Source organism: Haliaeetus albicilla, chromosome 20 (genome assembly GCF_947461875.1).
Source record: "Haliaeetus albicilla chromosome 20, bHalAlb1.1, whole genome shotgun sequence".
Classification (NCBI taxonomy): Eukaryota; Metazoa; Chordata; class Aves; order Accipitriformes; family Accipitridae; genus Haliaeetus; species Haliaeetus albicilla.
The window spans coordinates 6,851,220-6,875,855 of record NC_091502.1 but is presented as its reverse complement, the minus strand read 5'-3'; the positions used below and the strand labels follow the sequence as shown (position 1 = coordinate 6,875,855).

General features: G+C 38.1%; 1 protein-coding gene across 2 annotated transcripts in view; it reads right to left on the bottom strand.

Annotated features, from left to right (window-relative positions):
* Positions 1-1,053: 1,053 nt before the first annotated feature.
* Positions 1,054-24,636, bottom strand: part of MIPEP (mitochondrial intermediate peptidase) — a 78,595-nt gene continuing 55,012 nt past the window's right edge. Inside the window, exons 17-19 of one of the 2 annotated variants that reach the window (XM_069808141.1) lie at positions 11,643-11,764; positions 10,789-10,862; positions 1,054-1,305 (exon numbers count right to left, since the gene is read on the bottom strand). In XM_069808141.1, the coding sequence (XP_069664242.1) occupies positions 1,211-1,305; positions 10,789-10,862; positions 11,643-11,764 (291 nt within the window). In that variant the 3' untranslated portion in view covers positions 1,054-1,210. The remainder of the gene's footprint in view (positions 1,306-10,788; positions 10,863-11,642; positions 11,765-24,636) is intronic. The other variant, XM_069808142.1, reaches the window with a different exon arrangement.

Genomic DNA, 24,636 nt, shown 5'->3' with positions numbered 1-24,636 from the left:
TCCAGATAAACATTACTGGTAGTTTGCTCCAGTTCAAAAACCAGGCAACAAACAACACAAGGCTCGCTTAGCAGCACCCTTGAATTCCCTTTAAAACATACTTCCATTAAATACTCCAAGAGGTGTTGTTAAATTTAGGTTCATGAGCTATTGTATCCTTTTGAGAACCTCCCATCTTCAGAATGTGTTTCTACTCACACCTAAATTTACACTTTTTTAGTTTTTGTGGTAACTCTGTTGGATATTTAAAAAAATACTAATTCAATAGCAAGACCAGTTTTATGGCACCTTGTAAATTCCATTCCTCCTCCCAACCATTTTCTGCACCTGATACAATGAATGGTCCCTCTTCTGTATTTAGCTTTAAAGTTTGCTATTCTGTTCCAAACCTGAAGAAGACCTACGCAATGGCTTCGTATAACAAAAGATACTATTATTACCTACAAACATGGCCACACGTATACCTATTGGATCATCACAGCTACAAAGGCACGGCTACCTTCCATGTTATCCTCCACTAGGAAACATTTGTGGGATACCTGTTTTACTCTGTCTCTCTTTTTTTTGTGTTGCAAGGTACCTCTTTCCTCCACACCCTGACGTTTTCCATCATGTACTTGTATGACTACAGTTTTTCTTCTCCCATCTTTTTGTTCTCTATCTCAAATACAGTTCCTAGTTTTCCACTTCATCTTTCTTTCCATTTCCCCTCCGTAGCAAACACAATTTCCTTTTCCCCAATGCAGAACTCCTGCAAGGAATAGGGTTAAACAACTTTAAAGAATATCCACGAGCATTGAGAAAGACCCATGCAAGCAGTTCTGGGTCATGACACTCAACAAGTATGTCCTAACACTGAATCCAATGTGTGTACCAAAAGACAATTCATACCACTCCACTCATCCTGAAGATGAGTTCAATTCCCATTTAATCAGCTGTTCCAACAAGATCATATTTTTTAACAGTACGTGCTAGAGGATTTGTTCTCTCCAATTCCATGCTTAAGCTCCTATGCAACAGAAAGCCATCATCTTCATAAATGAAACCAGGTGATCCAATGAAATTATTTATTACTGTTCCATCAACATGAATATTCAAACTTTTACAAGTGTTCACCAAGAAGCAAAACCAGTCACAACAATATTTTATCCACAATTATGAAGACATAGTCAATCTTCCATAAAAGAATTCAGTACTGTTGAACATATTTTTATGAGTCCATGATAAATGTTTCAAAGTCCTGGTCTAAGTCTGAAACAAGGGCATCCACAAAATCTTCAACTGAAGGCGATTTCTGAAGCATACCTACAAAACCAAGACAACAGACTCTTAGCAAGAATACTATGACCTTGCAAGCTTTGTCAATAATAAAGCTTATTGCTAACTAACAATTAATGTCACAATATGACAGAAACGACTATCATGTTTCTTTGTCAGGAAATAAATGCAATTATAGTGTATGGGGATTATTTAATTTCTTCAAGCTACCTGTTACATGTTATCACAGAATTGACAGGTTTCAAGATTGTTAACTGATTTTTATTATTACAATCTTGCTTAAGCAGGGAATTATATCCCATTTTAAAGCAATGTAACCATAGACTCACTCCTCTCCAAATGACTGGAATAAATCAGTGACTGAGTGGGTATCTAAATCCTTATCCGCTAAGTCTCAGGTCTGACAGAGCCAGAAAAAACAACGTATTTTCTCAAAGTGTTATACACCTTAAAAGCATTTAATTTAGTATTTAAAGTACAAATATCTCTGAAATTTTTCACAAGGCATGAAACATACCCAAACAAAAGCATTTTCAGTGCACTGCAGTTTTAGTTTTGCTTTTTCACAGTACCAGGACATACCTTTTATTAAGAATTTTAATTAGTGCATCTGTTAGCTGCAGTATATGGCAACAGAATAACAGACAGGGAAATTACCATAATGAAGAATCATGCTCAAGTACTTTGTCAGGTAATTCTATTAAAAGAGCAGCTAAAAATCTCACACCTTCCTCCACAAAATCCCAGTTTTTAGAAAGCATGAGAATATATCCTGTAAATTATTTTCAGATATTTCTTTGTACTTAACATTACATTGATGTTGGTCTTTTCACTGTTGTTAACATTTTCAAGATTATATATGGAAATTTACTGCATTACTTGTACCAGAAAAAAAAAACAGTACAGCTGCCAAATAACGTAAAATTTAATCTTCATACCTCTTTGAAGTAATCTGTTCTTTCTGACAACTGCCAATGTAAATATAACCTTGTTCTACCCTTTCTGATCAGTGTACCTACTGAACATAATTTTATACTCTTTCACATCCTCAACAATATTTGCTTTCAGTGGAATTTATAATTGCATGCTGCTAAAAGGCTGGAACTTTTACTATAACACAATGATTCAAAACCCACCAGGAAATGGACAGGCTCAAGGTAATTTTGTGTAAGCAACCAAAAAGAATTTTCTTGCTAAGACCTCACAGAATCCCATCTCAATCTGATTTAAACACGTTGCAAGTGTCAACACAAACTACCATGACCCAGTGTATTAATACTGAGCACTAAAAGAAAAACAAATCTCGTACTCTATATAGTTTGACTGAAATGCTGTTAAATGAAGTTTGCATCAAGCTATTTTCAAAATGAAAGAGAAGAGAATTAATATTTCCAAATACTTGGTAAACTTGTGTCCTGGTTTCAGCTGGGATAGAGTTAACTGTCTTCCTAGTAGCTGGTACAGTGCTATGTTTTGAGTTCAGTATGTGAAGAATGTTGATAACACTGATGTTTTCAGTTGTTGCTCAGTAGTGTTTAGACTACAGTCAAGGATTTTTCAGCTTCTCATGCCCAGCCAGGGCACCTGACCCAAACTGGCCAACAGTGTATTCCATACCATGGGATGTCCCATCTAGTTGAGGAACTGGGAAGTGGGGGGGCAGGGATTCGTGGCTCGGGGACTGGCTGGGTGTCGGTCGGCGGGTGGTGAGCAATTGCCCTGCGCATCATTTGTACATTCCAATCCTTTTATTACTACTGTTGTCATCTTATTAGTGTTATCATTATCATTATTAGTTTCTTCTTTTCTGTTCTATTAAACCGTTCTTATCTCAACCCACCAGTTTTACTTCTTTTCCCGATTTTCTCCCCCATCCCGCTGGGTGAGGGGGGGAGTGAGTGAGCGGCTGCGTGGTGCTTATAGTTGCTGGCTGGGGTTAAACCACGACAACTTGTCATCTACTCTAATGTTAGTAAAATTGCTGTGGAATTACTTCTAGTTCACAGTGAAAAATGACTTGCTATATGCTGGGCTGAGAAACAGATGTGTCCAGATACCAGCTACTAATCTAACCTCCCCAGAGAGCCGTGGCCTCTTGCAGTCTCCCTCTCTCAGGTTCTTGAGTGGGCTGGCTGGGGGAGATGCATATTTCCTCCCTAACAGCCTTGGAAAAATCCCAGTTTAAACTCGTATTTTCCCTCAGTTTTCTCAGAAGTGGAGAGAATGCCTTAAGAAGATGACATGGATGGCAGCCTACTGGAACATGTACTGTCATGCATGGCTACTGGAGCTTCGTCTTGAACTCAGCTGGAGCAGTCCAGTCCCAACAGTGCAATTCGTTTTGCCTTTTTTTTGGCCTCATTTTGCCTCATTTACATCTGAAGTAACTGGCTCTATTTCTAGAGACTGAACAGTAGGAAGACCTTCATGGGTGCCACTCATCTGACCTTTTTCAGAGGTCTACTTTATGATAAGATGAGTTGTGCCTATGAAGTGCCTACTTTTCCCTGTATCCCTGAAAGGAAACCTGGATGACTAGCTCAGGTATAAAAACCTCAAGTTGGTGAAACTATTCCTTCCTTCCAATTTTTAAGACGTGGCTCTATAAAAGAACCAATGTGCCCTTTTCTATCAGATATCAATATGGAGGTATGACTGTAATGCTGCTTAGACAGTATATAAAGATGGCCATAATAGACATAAGCACCACTCCCCAAGCTCCCAAATACAAAAAAACCCTTCCAATACTGACTTTATGAAAAACAGACAGCCTGGATGATGTTTAGCCAATTCTTTTGATGCACTAAAATTTATTCTGCTGTGGACAATTCTTAAAACTACGATTACCAGTATGTTGCAAAAGAAGAAAAGCTAACAGTGTAATGATTAGGGAGAAAGAAGAGATTGATGTTGGGATTATCTTCAAGTAAATTTAATTTCCCTTTTACATAAAAATGGCAAACGTACCAAAAAGATTCCAACCCTGGATATTACAAAATGAATAAAAGAAACATAATTAACTGCAGTATACCTGGATGTATTTTAGTGCAGCTGAATACAGTATTACCAAATCTCACTCAAAACATGTCACAAATTGCATTCATTTAGACTCCACATGGTTTGTTTTAAATACTTAGGAGAATTCAAAATCATTCTGGTAATAGTGATGTCAAATGACCTCCTACCCATAGTTCCAACTTTTGATAATACAAACAGATTTCAGATTTCTTGCATTAGTGGTCTACTGCATTGCTATTTTCCCATCACTGACATCAAAAGCAGACGCTAGCAGAATTTGCTTTTGCAACAGAAGGATGAAGAGTAATTGAGGTCATTGTTGAAGAACTCCTACTGTAGTAAAATGATCATGCTCTTATGAAATAAGTAACTACAGATTTTAGAGTAGACAACTCCAAAAGAAACAGACACTGATGGTATTTCCATGTTTTAACCTCTTACTCTACAGATGTGTTAAGAATGGTCATGTCTCCCTTTAAACTCCATTAAAATATATCAAAGCAAGACTGGCTTTGATATATTGTAAGTACTCAGCACTTCAGTCTAAATGATTTAGTAAGATGTCCACAAGGTCTGGTGGTTGCAGTTTTAAAATCTAGGAGTGTATTTTATACATTCAGCCCAACTCCTATTTCAGCTCAGTCTCTCCCAAGCCTAAGGCAACTGCATAGCTTATCTTCTCTGCTTTGAAGTTTTCTTTCACATTACAGCACTGTGGTTAACCACACCCTTTTGAGAGATGGTTAGCTATAACCTACAATCACTGAAAATTGGGAGAAGAATAAAGCCTGTGGCAAAATTTGGCCTCTGCCCCTTTGGAACACTAATTATTTCGGGTCTGTGTAGTTTGAGTTAACATATGTTGCCATTCATATCACCTTTTAGGATTTATGCATATGTCTTATACTTTCAAAGAGACATACAATCATTATCTGAAGATTTTTACAGCCTCTTCAAATCATCATTATTACAGGAAGTACAATTTGAGGAACGGAAAAACAAATTTTCAGACTGCATTGGAGCAAACGTGTGTTTATGTACACATTTAGTTGGTTTGATTACCAGGTATTCACACAGCTGAGTATGATTGTCTGCAATATAATACAGCATTAACAAATCAAGAACACAACTTCACATATATTTTGCACAAGGACTTCTTCAGAGACCCAAAGGGTAACGTGACTGCATCAAAACTACAAGAGAAGCGCACTCCAGGGTATGTTCCATGCTCTCGGTTCCCAGATCACCCAACCCAGTACTTTTCACACTGCAATTCACTTTCTGCCTATGCACCTGGGTTTCTTTCCAGTCAGGGAGTGCCAAGGGAGAGAGGGAGGGATGGTGCACACCTGAATCTTGTTCAGACCTGCAACCAGCACACAACTGGACCTGGAAGGGACACCTGCATTACCTATCTTTAAAGGAATTTGGAATCCCTAATGCCATGTAGTCCTGGGAAGGAAAGGGTCTGCAAGATCCATGTGGCCAACCCAAAATGACAGAAGAATCGAGTTCTTCTCAAACTGTATTTCCTCTCTAAGGAAATAAAAAAGAAAGCCTCTTGGACAAAGCATTGTTCACTCATTTTTTAAGTGCTCCCGCTATTCATATGTGTGACTATTTCTGTATCTTGTAGATTATCGAAGGGGTAGGATAAAAGGTGTCACTTCAGAAAATGTTAAAAAAGGTTTCATAAAGCCTTTGTGGTGGTTTGTTTTGGTTGTTTTTTTTAAATGGAAACAAATGCCAAGAGAATAAAATCCAAACAACCAAAAAGTATACTGCGTTTTCTAATTAAAGACTAGTCCAAACAGGAATCTTGTCAGTAACTCCACTGGATGGCAGGTCAGATCCTTTATCTTCCCTAATCAGTATATCTATGGAATCATGTGGGAGAAAGATGAAAAGCTAGGGTCATATCTAAACACAAAAGACAGACAATAGATAGCTTCTGAGAAGAAAATCGTAACAAAGAAACTGTATAAATGAAATGCGCTTGTGAAGTTATCTGTTATCAAAGAGTCAATGAACATGGCTAACTTCACAATGAGATACAGAAGCATTTCAAGGGTGAGGCTACATATGTGCATCCAAAAGTCAGAGTTGTACAAGCGCATTTCTTTATATAAAAAGAAAAAATGCCTGAAATAACAGCCTATGTAACTTAAGGTTTTTGAAATATGGCACTACTGAGCACAGAATCTGGACTGTTTCCCTGAAGAAGAGTAAAATCAACAAGCTTTTAAGTTTGATGGAATCTGTTTTTAATCAGGAATCTGTTTGGTCATCTGCTATGGGAGCGCAGTTTTGCAACTGATGAAAACCAACAAAAGGTGGAAATCAAGTATTCTTGAACATCAGTAATGAAAAGGAAACAATGCAGCAAAAGGAGTCAGAAGCTGATTGAACGTAAACAAATCAAAGAACAAGTAACTGTTCTTACTTTTCTCCTTAAATTCTTAATTTTTATAACAAATACAGAGCAATTAAGTGTAAACATATAATAAGCTTTTCCTCATGTGTGTTCTATGATTTAACCTCAAATAATCCCAAACAAGCAATCAAATTATTAACTTGTCAAAAGATCTGAGTCACCTCAATTTTATTTTTCAGGGAGTCATTCAAGCATGCTTGTTTAAGTTTTGCACTGTCTACAAATGAACATCACAATATGCAGCACAGGCAAGGAATCTGCTGATGAATTCTGGTTATTTTTATGATCTTTAATATCTTTTAAGATTTCTGCTTAAAGTAATATTAAAGAAATACAGAGTATAAAAGTGAAATTCAGAATACAAAAGTGGCCAGGGAGATAATCTGAAGCAAGGAAGATGTACCCTTGATGGAAGAGGATCAGAACAGGGAATACTTAAGCAAACGGGACATACATAAGCCCACAGGCCCTGATGGGATGCACCCACAAGTGCTGAGGGAGCTGGCAGATGGCATTGCAAGGCCACTCTCAGTAATCTTTGATCAATCATGGCCACTAGGAGAAGTGCCAGAAGACTTGAAAAAAGCAAAGGTCACTCTCATCTTTAAGAACAGCAAGGAGAGCCCAGGGAACTACAGGTTGGTCAGTCTCACCTCAATCCCTAGGAAGGTGGTAGTGCAGCTAATTCTGGAAACCATTTCCAGGCTCATGAACAACAACAAAAAAATCATCAGGAATAGTCATCATGGATTCACCAAGGGCAAGTCATGCTTAACCAACTTGATAACCTTATATGATGAAACAACTGGCCTGGTAGATGAGGGGAGAGCTCTGGATATCGCCTACCTGGACTTCAGCAAGGTTTTTGACACTGTCTCCCCATAGATCCTCACAGAGAAGCTGTTGATGTACAGGCCAGATGAGCAGACAGGGAGGTGGATTAAAAAACGGCTGAATGGCCAGGCCCAGAGGGAAGTCGATCAGTGCCACAAAGTTTAGCTGGAGGCCAGTAACTAGTGGTGTACCCCAGGGGTCAATACTGGGTCCAGTCCTGTTTAACATCTTCATTAATGACCCGGATGATGGGGCAGATTTCAACAAAGAGAAGTACAAAGTCCTGCACCTGGGGAGGAACAACCCCAGGCACCAGTATATGCTGGGGGCCAGCCAGCAAGAAAGCAGCTTGGCAGAAAAGGACCTGGGGGTCCTGGTGGACACCAAGTTGAACATGAGCCAGCAATGGGCCCTTGCCGCAAAGAAGGTGAATGGCATCCTGGGCTGCGTGAGGCAAAGTATTGCCAGCAGGCCAAGGGAGGTGATCCTTCACCTCTGCTCAGCACTGGTGAGGCCACACCTGGAGTGCCGTCTCCAGCACTGGGCTCCTCAGTACAAGAGAGACGTGGACACACTGGAGAGAGTCCAACAAAGGCCCACTAAGATGATGAAGGGACTGGAGCATCTCTCCTATGATGAAAGGCTGAGAGAGCTGGGACTGTTCAGCCTAGAGAAGAGAAGGCTCAGGAGGAGCTTATTAATGAGTATAAATACCTGAAGGGAGGGTGCAAAGAGGACAGAGCCGGGCTCTCCTCAGCGGTGCCCAGTGACAGGACCAGAGGCAACGGGCACACACTGAAACACAGGAGGTTCCCTCTGAACATCAGGGAACACTTTTTCCCTGTGAGGGTGACCGAGCGCTGGCACAGTTTGCCCAGGGAGGTGGTGGAGTCTTCATCCTTGGAGGTGCTTAAAAGCCATCTGGATGTGGTCCTGGGCAAGCAGCTCTAGATGTCCCTGCTTGAGCTCAAGTGTTGGACCAGATGACCTCCAGAGGTCCCTTCCAACCACAACTGTTCTATGATTCTATAATTCTGTGAAAACATCTTGAAAACTTCTGCCATTTTTTGTAAATCAGTCTGTGCTCTTATCACCAGTATCACTCAAGCTATTGGTGACACAAAGGAGTTACTCCTGTCTGGTTCTCCTATTACGCATGAAGAAACACACCAGCAGGTGCACTACAGTTACTGACCTTAAAGTGACACACAGTTCTGATTAGTGGTTTATGGATTTACTGATTTAAAGAAAAAAAATTAAAAATCGAACTGTGTATGTTTTATGCATAGATTTTTTTGATCACATCATAAAAGATCCCATTATTCTACCATTAATGTCAAGTTCACTGCCCTGCAGTATGCACAACTATTCCTTAAACATAGCTTGCTCTCTTCTTCAAACCCCAGGCTGCACAGCTATTGCCTCTTCATCATTCACCACTGGTCCTGACAAGTCACTGATGAACTATCTGGACTAAATGAACTGAGGACTATAAGCATGAGGACTATGAATGTTGAAATGCCTAAAACATCTAATTACTGCATTACAAGAGTTAAACTTGTTTGTGTGCTTTCACTGTACCGTGCCAGAATTCATCATATTTGGATTTCCTTTAAACTTAAAAAAACTTGGAATTTCCTGGACTATGATGCCACTTTTTCAGTTTAATTCCAGTAGCAAGTTTTATCCAAAATAACTGACGCATACTCTCAACCCCAAACTGATTGTACCGTGTTCCACTGTGTTCTCTCATATGCAAGGGGGAGTGCCAGTTGTACTTCCACAGATTTTATGTAAGTCCATCCACAGATGAATTTTGCAAACTTCATTCAAATATTTGATTCAAGGGAGCACACTGCCAGCAACTTCAGCATAGCCTCTAGGACATTCCAGGAAGATTCCATGCTCAGTAAAATTAAAAATACATCCCAGAAATAGAAGAGATTATAAGCATAACTGGTGTTTAAAAACGTTCCTTCTTTCTCTACCATATGACTTACAATATAATAATTGGATTTGCTTGTAAAGATGTACATTCCTGTCTTGCAACTACTTAATCCCCAATTTTGGGCTACAGTTTTTTGAGGTTACAAACACAGACTCTTCAAGAACAGTAAAGAAAGGCAACTTTGCAAAGTCATGCTGAATGAAAAGTAACCCTGTAGATCAGAAATATAAATAGACTAATCTAGAGAATATATAGTTGCTTAATACATTATGAGTCTAAGGAGAGCAGAGATTATGGCCTCAAATATAAACAGATGGGTCAAAGAACTGAAATGTTCTTGTTATGAAACTCTGCCAGTCTCGTGATGAAATACAGACACATTACCACTGTCTTCCTTATCTGTAGGAAAAAACCCCACAAATTCCAGTCTACCAAACTGGAGTGAACAGAGGCCAATGAATTAATATTAATCTTTAATATTAAGAATTTCAGAGCAAGTTGAAAGATGCCCCATTAGATAAAATACTTACAAAGTGCTCATAACAGGAACAGCGATACTAATGCAAAAGTTTTTGTTTGAATACTGCAACATTACAGAGGAAAGTCTTTATCCCAATGTCATTGATAGATTTGAGATAAAGTCAGCAGTCAACTTGTTTCATTCTCCTGACATTTTATTTTTTTAATATGTATTAAGTATAGTATTTTTGCTATTGCTATGAATGATTTTTAGAAGTTATTTTCCAGATTCAAAAGGCAAATATGGTATTGACAGGAATAATGAACCATGTTTCTTTATTACAGTCTTCAGACTTCCATTTCATGAGAATGTACACTCAAAGTACTGATACAACCAAAGCTATTTTGATAATGCTAAAATGACATGGCCAAAACAAGTTCAAATTCTTGTAAACAAAATAACCAGATCTATTATGAATTTCATGTATGTAAAAGTTACTCATTTTTTGTATCCAAAAATGGTGTCATCTATCTTCCTTCAAGTATGCAATACTCTTACTGTGAATTCTTTAGACAGCCTTGTAATACAAACCCTTCCAACACTTTACCCCAACTATCTGTGTGTTTTTATTCTGTGTATCACAAGGAGTTCTACTGACCATGACACAAATTTGATGACCAGTCCATTTAACTAAAAAAATGAACAAGTTTTCTTTCATAAATCAAATGAAAAGCATAATTAAACTAAAAAGACCAAATTGGGAAATGCAGTTAAATTATTGAGCAAGGGAATAAAAAAGTTCTAATTTTTTTCTACCTTGAACCATAAGTATGGGCTCTTTTCCACCGCCGTGTGCCAGCATCTCTCTACGATAACGCTCACCCATTGCCCTGGAGAAACACAGATGTTAGAGTCACTTGCAAACACAACCTGTTCAGCTTTCAGTTAGATTTGCTTCTAGGATCTCTACAGAACTCAGAGACAGAGATCAAATGAAATTTTCCACCCTGAAACAATGCCTGCCTTGATTCCATGTTGAGTCCTCAATTTCAAATTACATTCAAAATTATACTATGAGTAACTGAACTAGACAAATTTTATACATGTGAATATGCGTTGGTGTTTATAGAAGTTAATTTGCGAACAACATTTCAGCCTTCATTGCTCTGAGGGGAAAAGTTGCTCTCTTACAATGCTCTGAACTTTCACCTAATGTCTAAGAACACAGAATTTGTGATCTCACAATTTACTTTTTACTTTCACAAAGCAAAATGAGTAGGATAGCTATACTTCGCTTTGAAGTTGGTGACATGAAGCTTGTTTAATACCTGCAGTTGCTTTGATTTCAATAGAAAATTACAAGTAATTAGGCACCTATGAAAATCAAGCTCTCTAATTACATCTAAATATGAATTTCAGTGCCTCCCAACTGGCACACCTGTATTTTAGAACATCAAACACGGATTTTTTTGCACCAATGAACATGTCCCAAAGTACTCTTTATACCTGCGGTCATTTCCTGTTTTGTAATCCTCTTAAAATCAAGAAAAAGGCTAAAAACTAATTGTCATTAAAAAAGCCTGTCAACCCACATGGCCCCATTTGTTTCATGCCTTTCAGAAGCAAGTAGCATGACACTTCATTCTACTTAATATTTTCTCTGGTTTTACCTATCAAACGGGTCCTGAGCAAAACACTGTTTCCACACCATGGAGGCAACAGCCCTAGACATGAGGTAGGAGTAATATTTGGCACCGTAGCCCACAAGATGACTGAATCGCAGCTGCCAGGCCTGTAAGGAGAAAACAAACAAAAAAACACAACAGAATCTTTTAAATCCTTTAAACTGTTCGGCATTTTCTGAAGTATGATGGAAGAGATTTGATACTATCAATGACAAACAGTTTAAAAAAAAAAGAAAAAAGAAAAAAACCCAACCACTACCAGAAATCCCAGAATGAACACATCCTTTATTAGAAGCAGCATTTTTCAACCTAAATGCTGTATATCTAATATACTGATTATCAAAATTGAAATTATACTTAAATAGCATCAGAAGGAGAGAAAACAAAGCTGTAAAAAACTGTATTCATATTTGGTAATAGCTTTTGAAAGAAAACCACAATTACCTTCTTACAAGTAACACCAGATTTTATCATTTTCCATGTATGTAAGTGCAGTGTCACACTTGGAAAAGTTCAATTTATAGACTTTTGCCACAAACAAAATGATAATAGGGACTTGCATTTAATACTATAAAAAACACAGCTTCCCATATGCCAATAAACTCAGAGGTAGACAAATCACATCCACATGCAATGTCATTGTTCACAGATTTGTTTGCACATTTTTAAATGCATATATATAGCAGATTATCATCTGTAATTATATTGTTATTAATTTATGTATTGTTACTTGCTTTTATGACTCATTCCAGTGATGGTGGATTCTTTTTTTAATGCTGTCTGGTGTTGACTGTTTACTTTTGTTTTCTTAGCAGAGAAAATCAGAAGTATCAGCCTTACTTTCACAGAAATAAAAATACTTTTTTTTATTTCCCTGACTGTAGCAGAGTAATTTAAATTGGGAGAGACCTCTGAAGGTCATCTATTCCAACCCCTGCTCAAAGCAGAGCCAACTTTGATGAGGTTTCCCAGGGCTCTGTCTAAAGTCTCGGTATCTCCAAGGATGAAGATTTCATCACCTCTCTGGTGCAATGTGCAAAGGCAAGCAAGTCCAAGCTGAAAAGACACTGTTTCCCAACAGATTTGGGCATATTTTTTGAACTGAAGATGGATGAATGTATAGATGAAGGGGTGAGAAACTCACTCTGTCCTTTTGGCTCTCTGAGGAAACCAAAGAGGAGACAAGTCCCATACCTTATTTGTCCTCTTATACAAAGTCAAAGCTCTTAACATTCTTGTGATATGACTGTTGTCAAGATTTTTGTAGGTACTATAGAAAGCAGAGTTTTAAAGAGGAACTAGAAGATAAACAATAAAGTAGCATAACACGTTTTAAATTTAAATCCATGGGCTGTCAGATGCTTGTTCTTATCCTAGAGTCAATAGCTGAAATTCTGAGGCAGCCAAACAGAAAAATGAAGGGGCGTTAGCAATTTTCCAGAACTATTTATCTTTGACTGTGATTCTTTATCACACTGTAAGTAACAATCTCCTGATTTTTGACAGCTGCAGTTAACTATGTTTCTTTATTCAGGAAAGTGCTGATCATCATCTTATTCTCCATTAGCCAAGTCAAAGATGTATGTGTATGTTAAAAAAAAAGATCAACTGAGAGGGTGGGAAAAGAAAGTATTTGGCTTTTAATCAGTCTTTTTACCTTAAAAAAGGTAGCAAACAGTGCCCTATAATCTAGATCATTGTGAACAGCTGATGAGAAACAAAGTTGTTAGCTCCCTTTTCTGAGCAACACCTACAAATAAAGTTTCAAAGTTAGCTGTAATTCAGCCATTCAAAAGCTACTTTTAACAAGATGGTTATCCCCACCCTAAGACAGGTGTCCAAAACAGATGGAATTTGCCAGGGGTGAGCAATCTGGCCTCTACTGGTAGCCTACACAACTAGTTTAAAGAAGGAGCAGCAAAGTTAGAGGAGATGAAAAAAATGTCTCCAGTCTTCAATTTTCCTGTGGGTCTTGATGCATGTTGCAAATTCTTAAGAATTATTAACTTTTTTTCTTTCCTTTAAGGTAAACACCAACTGTACCGTATCTCATTGTAATGCAAGTATATAAAAACATTCAGCTTGGATACAGATTCTCCAGTTTGCTCTGAAAAGTATTGTGGTTGCCGTGTTTATACTTTATAGCTACAGTTTTTCTAACTAGTCCCTTAATTATAACCATAATCACTAAACTAAAAGCACATTTTGAAACAGATCAGAGAGCCTACATTTTTAGAAGACTGGGCAGGAAAACATGTCAGTTTTTATTTTACTGTTTGGTAAGTTTTCAAACTTAGGATGAAAAGTTTCAACTTCAAAGTACAACTCTCTCAGGAATGTGGAAAGCTTTACTCATGAATTGGTTTCACATACTGAGAAATTTAAATGATTTCCAAATAGATCATTTAAGTAAAAAATCCAACTTGCTTTTTCTGCTACAAACAAAAATAATTTCTATCAGCTTGACACAGGGAAGAATATTTCTACCTTTCTCATCAGAAAGGAATTATTTTAGTGGATCATATAAGCTGTAACTAGACAGTATGTCTTCCTCAACAGCTCAAGATTACATTCTTCACCTCAAATGTTCTTGCATTTAATGATCTGCACCTAAAACAGCTCATCTGCACTTCCAGGATTATTGGGTTTGTTGAAACTCTCTATCACAAGTAAACAAGGAGAAAAGAACATCTTCTCAGCAACCTGTCCAAGACCAAAAGCTTGTTTCAGAGTCTGCACCTAAAACAGGCGTCAGTACCCTCTGTTCAAATATAAGACATTTTGTTTGACCTTGTCTTTTCTAATGTATTTAAGTAAGAAACTTCACATTGCTTCCTTTCAAAAGAGAAAAGGAAAGGAGATATAAAGATCAAGGAAAGACACTGCTCATCTCTCCCTGCATTTGGGGAGTCTCTCGAACATGATGAAGTTGAAATTCAAAAATTCATTGGCAACAGGACCGGTATCCAGAAAAGGAAACAAAAATAGAGTATGAGTCAATCCATCTTAAGATAGATGCCTAAGACAGATAAGGTATAGATGACTCTCTCTTCCTTCACTGGAATACATAAGGAACATGCTTTTAGATAGCTCCAGTTACATAAGTTACCATCCTCAAAGGCATACTGCAACTAAGATTGTTCTCCTATTGCAAACAGCAGTCAGGGAAATCCAATTATAAACACTGCTGTTCCCTAGTGAAGTTTGAAGCCTATATTAAATTTTTTTTTTTTTAACCAGTACAGATTTTCCCCACTCCAGAGTATGAATAACTCTAGTATGTCATCACTCCCTGCCACTACTTTTTTTCTCAGTCCTGCCACAAAGTTTCTGATCAGGAACTCCCTATCTTCGATATTTCACCATTACCCAGTACCTACCAGATTAAGTACCTTTTCTGATTCTATGCTGCTCTAGCAATTAACTTTCCAAAACTGGACTTAGCTACCTGTAAACAAATAATTAAACATTAAGACACATCTTCTACCCTAATTCACAAGGAGCTACCTGCCTGCATTAAAAAACTCTTCCTAATTTATACAGATGAGATTACAATCTAGGCAATAAAATGTTCAAAAAGCCCAGGAATATATAGACTAATACTCCTTTTAAAAGTTCTATGATCAATAAAAAATAAACATATCACTGGAAATGTATTTAAAACTAAATAGTTTGCCTTTTAGCATAAAACTCCATTTTAATAAATCAGCTATACATGCAAAATGACTTGATTTCTTGAATTATTTCCAATGCTGAATGATTTCTCCATATTAAAACAAAACAAAACAAAAAAGACGCATCAATTTCCCTTTTGGAAAGAGTAAAGGCTAGACATGTAGAACTAGGGCACTCTCCTTATTAAATGTTATATTTTTGGTAAGCAGCTAAAAAGTTAATGAAGACTGTGAGTAATCACCTACTTCAAAAAGTTCCATGAACCCATTCCAGGAGTTTATAAAACAGTGCATTTTACAGCATAGCCCATGGGTTATGATAATATGCCATCCACAGGTCATGTTCATGCCTGCTTTTTATCCAGCACAACAGACTGAAATAAAGGTGTGCAACTGATCCACTGCAGTTACTAAAGGGGCCTTTTTTCCACCAACATTATTAATCTTCTCTTATAGCCATGTCTGAAATATTTTCAAAATTCCATGTGCAATGGCTTTCCATCCCATCGTGTAACCTCACCGATACTTTTGTATTCTTACACCTTATCAGGAATGTTTTTTTTAAAAAGTCCTTGTTGGACACATTCATAGAGTAAGATTCAGTTCATTTTACTTTAGCTACCTTAAACTAGGTGTCTTGCCCAAACTAGTCACATAGGCTTCCTTTGTAGTCAGAGGACAGAAGTATTTATCCTGTTATCTTTGGAGAGGATAGGACTACTGCTCTGGGAGAAATTTGAATAATTTACTGCAACTTGTATCTTCTATTTAAAAGTTAAGCCACTTCATTCATTTTATCAATATGGTACGATCAGTTAAACTAAACTGTTTTGAAGACTATATAAACTAATTTAGGATTCAATTATTTGAATTCTAAATTTAGAACTGTTAAGATTATCACAAAAATAATCTGATATAAAAATTTAGATGTGATTCTAAAAAGACAAAACCAAAAGAAAAAACTACAGGTAGCTTAATATATACTAACCTAGCTTTTGTTTGAGTGTGGGTAATCATTGCTCCATGAAGCTCCACTAATTACACAGAATCAGTGCTACAACATCCTACTACATCTTTTGGAAAGAAAAAAAAACCTACAGAAATTCTTGACTAGTGCTTGGACTTTTCAAAATGCTCTTCCAACTGTTTCTGTTGTGATTTCGTTACTTCGAAGTATATTTAAGTCCATTTTGCTTTGCATCTTAAGACAAAAAACACAAGTGAGAACCTGAAAAGACCCAACACTAAATTAAGAAAAGTATTTTCGTCACTTAAGTCTTCTAATTACAAAATGTGTGCTACAGTAATTACATCAGTGAGCAAGTTGTTGAATAGTTTCCATGAGGAACAATATTTGATGGAGATGATATTTGGCGCCCTCTCCCTTCTTAATTAAATTCTTATTCTGGCAGGAAACCCAATAGAGGAGCAAGCCAACTTATCTCCTTCAGGGGCTACTGGGTGGAGAACCCCTGGGTCTGGCACTAACATGATGTTATTGCTCCTAATGCCCTTGAATTTAGCTATCAGCACGGGTGTAAAACTCCTGAGAGTCAGAAAGAAGCTCCAGGCTCCGGTAACTTGGGAGCCACAAGAGAACGGCGCTGAGCACGGAAGTCACTACAGGCTATTTTCCTCTGCTGAGGCCAAGGTTTATCAGGGCTAGCGGAAAAGAAGGACAACATTGCTCCGGCCTGCAAACAAGCATGCTGAAAGTTAGTACAGGTAATGTTTTCTTGGCACTGTGTCAGCCACTCACACAGCAGGAGCTGGAGGTGGAATGTAAAGTGCTGCACGTTGCAGGTCAAGAACTATGAAGCCACTTTTCAGCACAGAAAAATGGTGAATTTACTGCGGGGTACAGATTGGAGGGATGTTCCACATTTAGCTTAGCAAGTTTCTCATTCTGAACAACTAGCTGCACAAGCGCCATTTTAAAATATCAGAGGGAAAAAGTGCTTTTAGCAAAAGAAAAAAACGTGTATTATCTGATGACCAGGAGATCTGGTTTTTATCTTTGACACCACTTTACATTTTCATGCTTTTCACACCCATATTCTGTGCCAGATCACTTTTCTCAAAATTCAAGGAAGATACTCAAGAGATTTCACAGCACAGAACTGCAACGACATCCAGTCAACATGGACAGAAAATTTCAGTCTCATTCATTCATTACAGCAACTCCCAGAATTAGCGTGCTAATCTACTTTTATTGAACACCCTTCTGTGAACCTCTTCTATGGTCCCTTTCCCAAAATAACTGAGCCTGCAGTCAGACAAGCTGAGAAGCTTCCTGGTAAGGCTCCTCTTTTTTTCTTGCCCTTGCACAGTAATGGGAGTGAGCAATCCAGCACCGCTAGCAGAAGCCCGGGCTGTAGCTGCCAGGCTCCAAAGCTCAAGCTTTGCCACTGGGTGCACTTATTTTGGGGAGGCCAAACTGTCACATAGCAGAATTTATTCTCCCACTTTTCTGTTTAAACTACTCGCTTACTTTATGAAATGAGAAAAGGATTTTCACATACACTTTAGAGCTTAAAGAATTCACTCTTTTGTTCTGAAACAAATCACAGATTTTTTTTTCCTTATTGTGTTAGTTTGTTACATAAGTTTACAACATGCTTTGAAGATGTCCTCAATTCATTCTCACTTGAAGAAACAGTTTAATGAGTCTTAGAGTGCAGAGTTTGCAAAGTGTTTGTGCCAGTAGCTACCTCTGGGGAAAAGCTAGAGCGCTCACTGACTGGCAGAAACAACTCTCTCCATAGGTATGCAGCAGCTTGCTCGGTCAACTTACTTTCTGTATTTTTGGCCTGAGCCCCTCTAAGTTTTATAGAATTACATCATCATCATTCTGGAGTTTCACAATAATAAAAAAATCCAATAAAGAGCTTTAAAGCCACTTCCTTTGCTGCAGTTTCTAATCTTGTTTAGAATAACAGAAACCTAATTTCAAGAAACCACATCTTGTGCTGCACCCCTAACTTGCTTAATGTCAGTACTCCAGTTTTTCAGTGTCGTGCATTTCTGTGTTAGGAGTGGGAGAGCACAAAAAGTAAACCAACCCAGAGACATCACTGACATTTTAGAAAGCGAGTCAAGCAAGAGATTAAGATTTCAATTCATAACACTTCTTTGTTTTTATTATAAAATGATAAATAAATCTAGCAAGGCAGGGAATGTAAATATTTTTGCAGTTGTTTACACTAGGGAAGAGGAAAGGAATTTAACATGCAATTAACCACTTAGGTGATTCTAGATATGTACCATATGGTCTTTGAATTACTTAAAGAAAAATATTTCATTTTTATTTATAAACTATTAATGCATTTGGGCTGCTTATAGCAAAATCATTTAAAACTATTTCTCTTCACCCTCTTCTCTCCTCCCCACAAAGGGACTGGGGAAAGGGGGACATGGGAGGTAACAAAGAATGCCAACATCAAAAAGCTGTATGTATGATCTGCATTGCTTCACAATCCTTAAAACTTGGATTAAAAGACACAGAGATATGAAAATTGATTCTATATTGTGTCCTTTGATTGACCTTATTTGGACAAGTTGAGAGACAGTGTTACCTGTAAACATTTTAACTAGTCTTTAAAGTAAAATAGAAGAAATATGCCATCAGACGATTTCCAAACAAGTCCTTCATGTTGTAACACATAACTCTACACACATATACACATGCAACATACACACACCCCCCGTTCTATTACTAATTAATAATTTCTATTCCTGTCTAAGCTTTAAAGATTCATAAGCCCGAGATAACTAGGATCATCATGGTTTCCTTTAGGTACAGACTCACACTGAACCCCAAGTTTTTTATTCTACTTTACCAATTAACCCTAATTTTAAGTATTGATGTATTCTTTCAAAATAAACACAATGAATGCTGCTTAAGATAAGCTCTTACAAAAAACGAGAAATATCTTAAGCAACATTGTAACTGCAAAATATATTTGCCAGTACAACTTAATCATGTAAATTATCTGTACCTATACTAGAAGATGAAATAGCTATTATTTTACAGTAATGCTCATTTACTATCTTTTGCCAGAGCCATTCCAGACAGGGATTTAGGGGATCATGATTCTAATCCTGAATCTGCCACAAACTGCAGTATGAACTTGAAGAAACTACTTTTTTTCCCCTCCCAGTCTAACTGCCACCTCCTGTTAAGCAAGGGTGATAATAGTTCCTCTCTCTTATTCTTTTCTATGAAAAGCTTGCAATCAAAACAGAAAGGACAATCTCCCACTACATTTGAAGAGCATTTCATGTCAGGCCCTCTAGCCTGTGTTTATGGCAATGATCTATTCAGTTATATTTATCACTATCAAATATAGCTCCAGTACTGCAACCCTTGGTAAAAAAAAAGGACATGTGAGCTGTGAGAACAGAATTATATAAAACTAAACAAAGCAATCTGTGTTTTTATATATATATAAAAGATATATCTAAAGCACATATAGCTATTTCAAAATGTTACCAGGAGATGTACACAACTACTTCCTGCACTGTTCCTTAAAATGCTCTACATGGTAAATACTACCACAAAAGTATGCTTGAGTTTCATGGGGTTAACACTTGCAAAAAGAATTTCCTTAGAAATGCTTTGTATCTTACAATATCTGTAAATACTCTGCTGCTGTAGAAAGTTGCCCAGTGAATAGTGTCATATGACCACCAGAAAACAAATCTTCACAGTATTTGCTATCAGCATTTTATCATAAAATGAACTCAACACTAGAAAGACAAAAATCTAAACAAACCTTGAAGGGTGACTTTAAGAGCTTTTGAAAGTCCCAGCATCTACTTTCATACTGACCTCAGCAGAGCACCAATCTTTCTGAAATGGCTTTTAGCTATTAATTATTTATAGAACTATCACTTCCCCAGAGTTCACCATGCACTCCTTTATTAATCTTTTCCTCAGACCCTGACTCTTCAACTTGATTTTACAGTATACTTTTAAGGAGGGTCATATGAAAACTAATCCAGGGATTTGCACTTTGTGTAAACAACTTCGGTTTCCAACATGGCAAGGTAAAAAATTACTTTGAAGAGGTTACACAAACTTCAAGAGGTTGAGTAATGACATATGACTTCATCTCTCTTCAAAACACTCCAAAAAGTGGAATATGAGCAACACTAGTACCTCTTCAAGTAACTGAAGAGAGAAAAAAAAGCATAAAAGCAACCTTCTATGAAGGCTTTCTGCCTTCAGTATGAAATCTATGTCTCTGTGATCTACAACAGTGGTTTCTTTAAAAATCCGTATAAGGGTGATCCTAGACCTACTGGGTGTCTGCTTCCCTCTTCAATAAATGAGGGAAAAGACTGATAAGAGTTTAAAAGATTAGGTACTAATCATAATCACATTTGCTGTAAATTAAACCGTTTTTTCCCCTCCTACTATCTGCTCATTCATAAGAAACAAATGATCTCAGTCTTAACTCCAATTTTTTTTTTCCATAAAGGTTTTCAATACCACAACATACTCATGTGTGTCCACATAATTTTCTCTTTGCTAGCCAAACAAACTCCATTTCCTTAACTGTCCTCATAGGTTATGTTTCCAAACCTATTATCTTTCCAAAACTGCTTCTCTGCATTTCTTCCAGTTTTTCTACACCTTTTTAAGAGGCAGACACCTACTACAGGACACAGCACTACCCACTGCTAAGTTCCCAACATCAAACACTAAAATATATTAAAAAAACAGATACAATTTTCTTTAACAGCATCCCATGAATAAGAGCACACTCTCTTGGCATTTATTGTGCTTTAAATACTTCTGTATTTAATTGCTTTCCTAATGCAAACTAGAACAGAATAGACTATTTCAGTTGGAAGGGACCTACAACAATCCTTTAGTCCAACTGCCTGACCAATTCAGGGCTGACCAAAAATTAAAGCATGTTATTAAGGACATTGTCCAAATGCCTCTTAAACACTGACAGGCTTGGGGCATTGACCACCTCTCTAGGACGCCTGTTCCAGTGTTTGACCACCCTCTTGGTAAAGCAATGCTTCCTAATGTCCAGTCTAAACCTCCTGTAGCACAGCTTTTAACAGTCCTGTCCCAGGCAGAAGAGACCAGCACCTCCGTCTCCACTTGCCCTCCTCAGGAAGCTGTGGAGAGCAACGAGGTCACCCCTCAGCCTCCTCTTCTCCAAAATAGACAAACCCAAAGTCCTTAGCCGCTCCTCGTAGGACATTCCTTCCAGCCCTTTCACCAGCTTTGTTGCCCTCCTCTGGACAAGTGCGAGTACCCTAACATCCTTCTTAAGTTGTGGGGCCTAGAACTGCACACAGTATTCAAGGTGAGGCCACACCAATGCTGAATACAGCGGGATAATCCCCTCTTTTGACCGCTGGTTATGCTGTATTTAATGCACCCCAGGATGCAGTTTGCCCTCTTGGCTGCCAGGGCACACACTGCTGACTCACATTGAGCCTGCTGTCAACCAGCACCCCCAGATCCCTTTCTGCAGGGCTGCTCTCCAGCTACTCCTCTCTCAGTTTATACTTGTGCTTGACACTACTCCATCCTAGGTGCAGAATCTGGCATTTCATCCCATTAATCATTGCCCAGTGCTCCAATCTGTCTAGATCCCTCTGCAAGGCCTCCTGTCCCTCAAGAGAGTCAACAGCACCTCCCAGTTTGGTATCATCAGCAAACTTACTAATGGTGCATTCAAATCCTGCATCCAGACTGCTAATAAATATATTGAACAGCACTGGCCCTACAATTGAACCCTGAGGAACACCACTGGTGACCGGTTGCCAGCCAGATGTAGCCCCATTCACTACAACCCTTTGAGGGGTTCTTCACCCAGCGCACCATGAACCTGCTCATCCCACAGTTGGTCACCTTGTCCAGAAGGATGCTGTGAGGGACAGTAACAAAAGCCTTACTAAAATCCAAAAATCTACAACCACCACCTTCCCTTCACCCACTAGGTGGGTGACCTTATCATAGAAGGATATCAAATTAGATACACAGGACTTTCCTTTTGTGAACCCATGATGACTGTGCCTGATGACTGCATTATTCTTTAAACACCTTTCAATAGTACCCAATATAATCTTCTCCATAATTTTTCCAGGAACCGAGGTAGACAAACAGGTCTGTAGTTCCCTGGGTCTTCCCTCACGCCCTTCTTGTAAAGTGGAATAATGGTGGCTAGCTTCCAGGCAGCAGGGACCTCCCAAGACCTTTGGTAGTTGATTGAGAGGGGTCCTGCTGTAGCATCTGCTAGCTCCTCCAGTGCTCTGGGATGAATTGCATCAGGCCCCATGGACTTGTGAACATTCAGCTGATACAGCTGGTCCCTTACAATTTCAGTGTCCACGAATGGAAAGTCACTGTTCCTGACTCAGGGGACCAGGCAGCCCAAGGTCTACCAGTATTATTGAAGACTAAGGCAAAAAACACATTGAATGCCTCCGCTTTTTCTTCATCCCTGTTAGCCAGATGACCATCTTCAACAAGTATCAGTCCAATGTCTTCCTTAGACCTCCTCTTGTTATTAACATACTTTAAAAATATCATAATTCCACTACCACTTTTTCATGAGTTTGTGAGTGATAATTCTGCCAGGTCAGTGACTACTTTGACAAACTTAAATATTCTGACAACCTGACTACTTCTAATCTAATTATTCTCTTTCATTCCTTAATCTCAGCTGTGCCTCTATCCATCTCAAAAATTGTATGCATTACTTACCTAATGAAAATTCACTTGCCGCCCCCCCCCCCCCCCGCCAAAACACTAAGGCAGAGCATGGAATATTTCCGCTTTCTCTGACATTTGTTGTTGTTCTTCCCCCCACCTCCGCCTCTTATTTCTTCAGTAGTTATGGAACTTTATTACCTTCACTACTTGCATTTTGCAACTCAGCATTTCTAGCCTTTTTTGTTCTGAATTCTTGTATTCCTTTAGTAGTTATCTCTGGTCATACCATGACTTCTATTTTTTATGATCTTAATAAAGTCTTTAAAAGGCTTGGTCCCTTATTACCAAATCTTTTTTGCATCAGGATAGTTTGTGTCTTTGGTTCAATCTCTCTGATAACTACTTAATGTCTTTTGAATCATCATACTTAGCTATTTTCCAGTTCCAGCAAATATCTGGCAGCCTTCCTCTTTCTGATGCATTGTTTTTAATCATTACTGACATTTTTGTGTTTTAAGCTGCTTGAAACTTCCACAATTTTACTTTTGGCTCATTAGATCTTATCTTGTCTTCTGTTTTTCACACTTTTATATGGCTTCTACTTTTCTAATAACCTCCTTTTCTCACATATTCAAATGTACAGGCTTTTTCTCCCACTCAGTTCTTTTCAGCATCTTATTGATTAGCACCATAAATTTTACTCCCTCATTCTCAACCCAGTATTGGCCATTTAAAAGCTCTTTGCCAACAGTACCAATTCTACCTTTTAGCTGTTCTTTTTCATTTCCTTTAACCTAGCTTTCAGTTTTGCTTAAGTTCTAAGGTTACATTAGTTTAACCTAATAAATCTAAGACAAATTTGGGAAGATTTTACATAAAATAAATATGAAGTGAAATCACAGTTTAAAATTTAACAGGCAGCCACTACTTAGCCTTCCCTACCAATAATTTCAAGATTTATGTTCACCACTTGAGTAAAGTTCTCAGAATTCAAAACCACTTTTACCTTCAGAGGTTAAGGGTTATCACTTATTTATTTTAAGACAGCTGCCTCATTGCTTGCCCAGTCTGACTATTTATTCTTTTTATATGGTGTTACTGATATTCACATAAAAAGTTATACAGGACCGGAGTTATGTAACTACACATTAGTAGTCACTCCAAAGACCTAACAAGAAATCCTAAGACAACAGATACCACAATAATGCAGATGGCAAATTCAATAACAAGATATTTCACTCAAACTGCCAGGCAGCTCTCAGTAGGCTGAGGGAATAGGCCTGTTACAAATGATACTCTCCACTCTCCACTGCGGCACCACTACTGACAGCGATCATCGTCGGTTCAAGATGGCAACAGAGAACTTCAGAAACCACACTGTCTCCATTTTTCGCTTCTGGCTTACCTAACACAACTAAGCATGAGGTCAAGCCACCTTCAAACTCCTAAGAAAAGACTCCCAAGAAGGAAAAAGAGGCATACAGCTGCTCTTTTGCCCTCAGGTGTTCTTCAACAAAATAAAAAGGGGGCTTGGGCACATGGTGACAATGTGTGATGAAGAAAATACTTTCTCTCTGCAGAGAAGCTAGCTCTCTCTGTCTAGTGACACCAACTCCTCTTC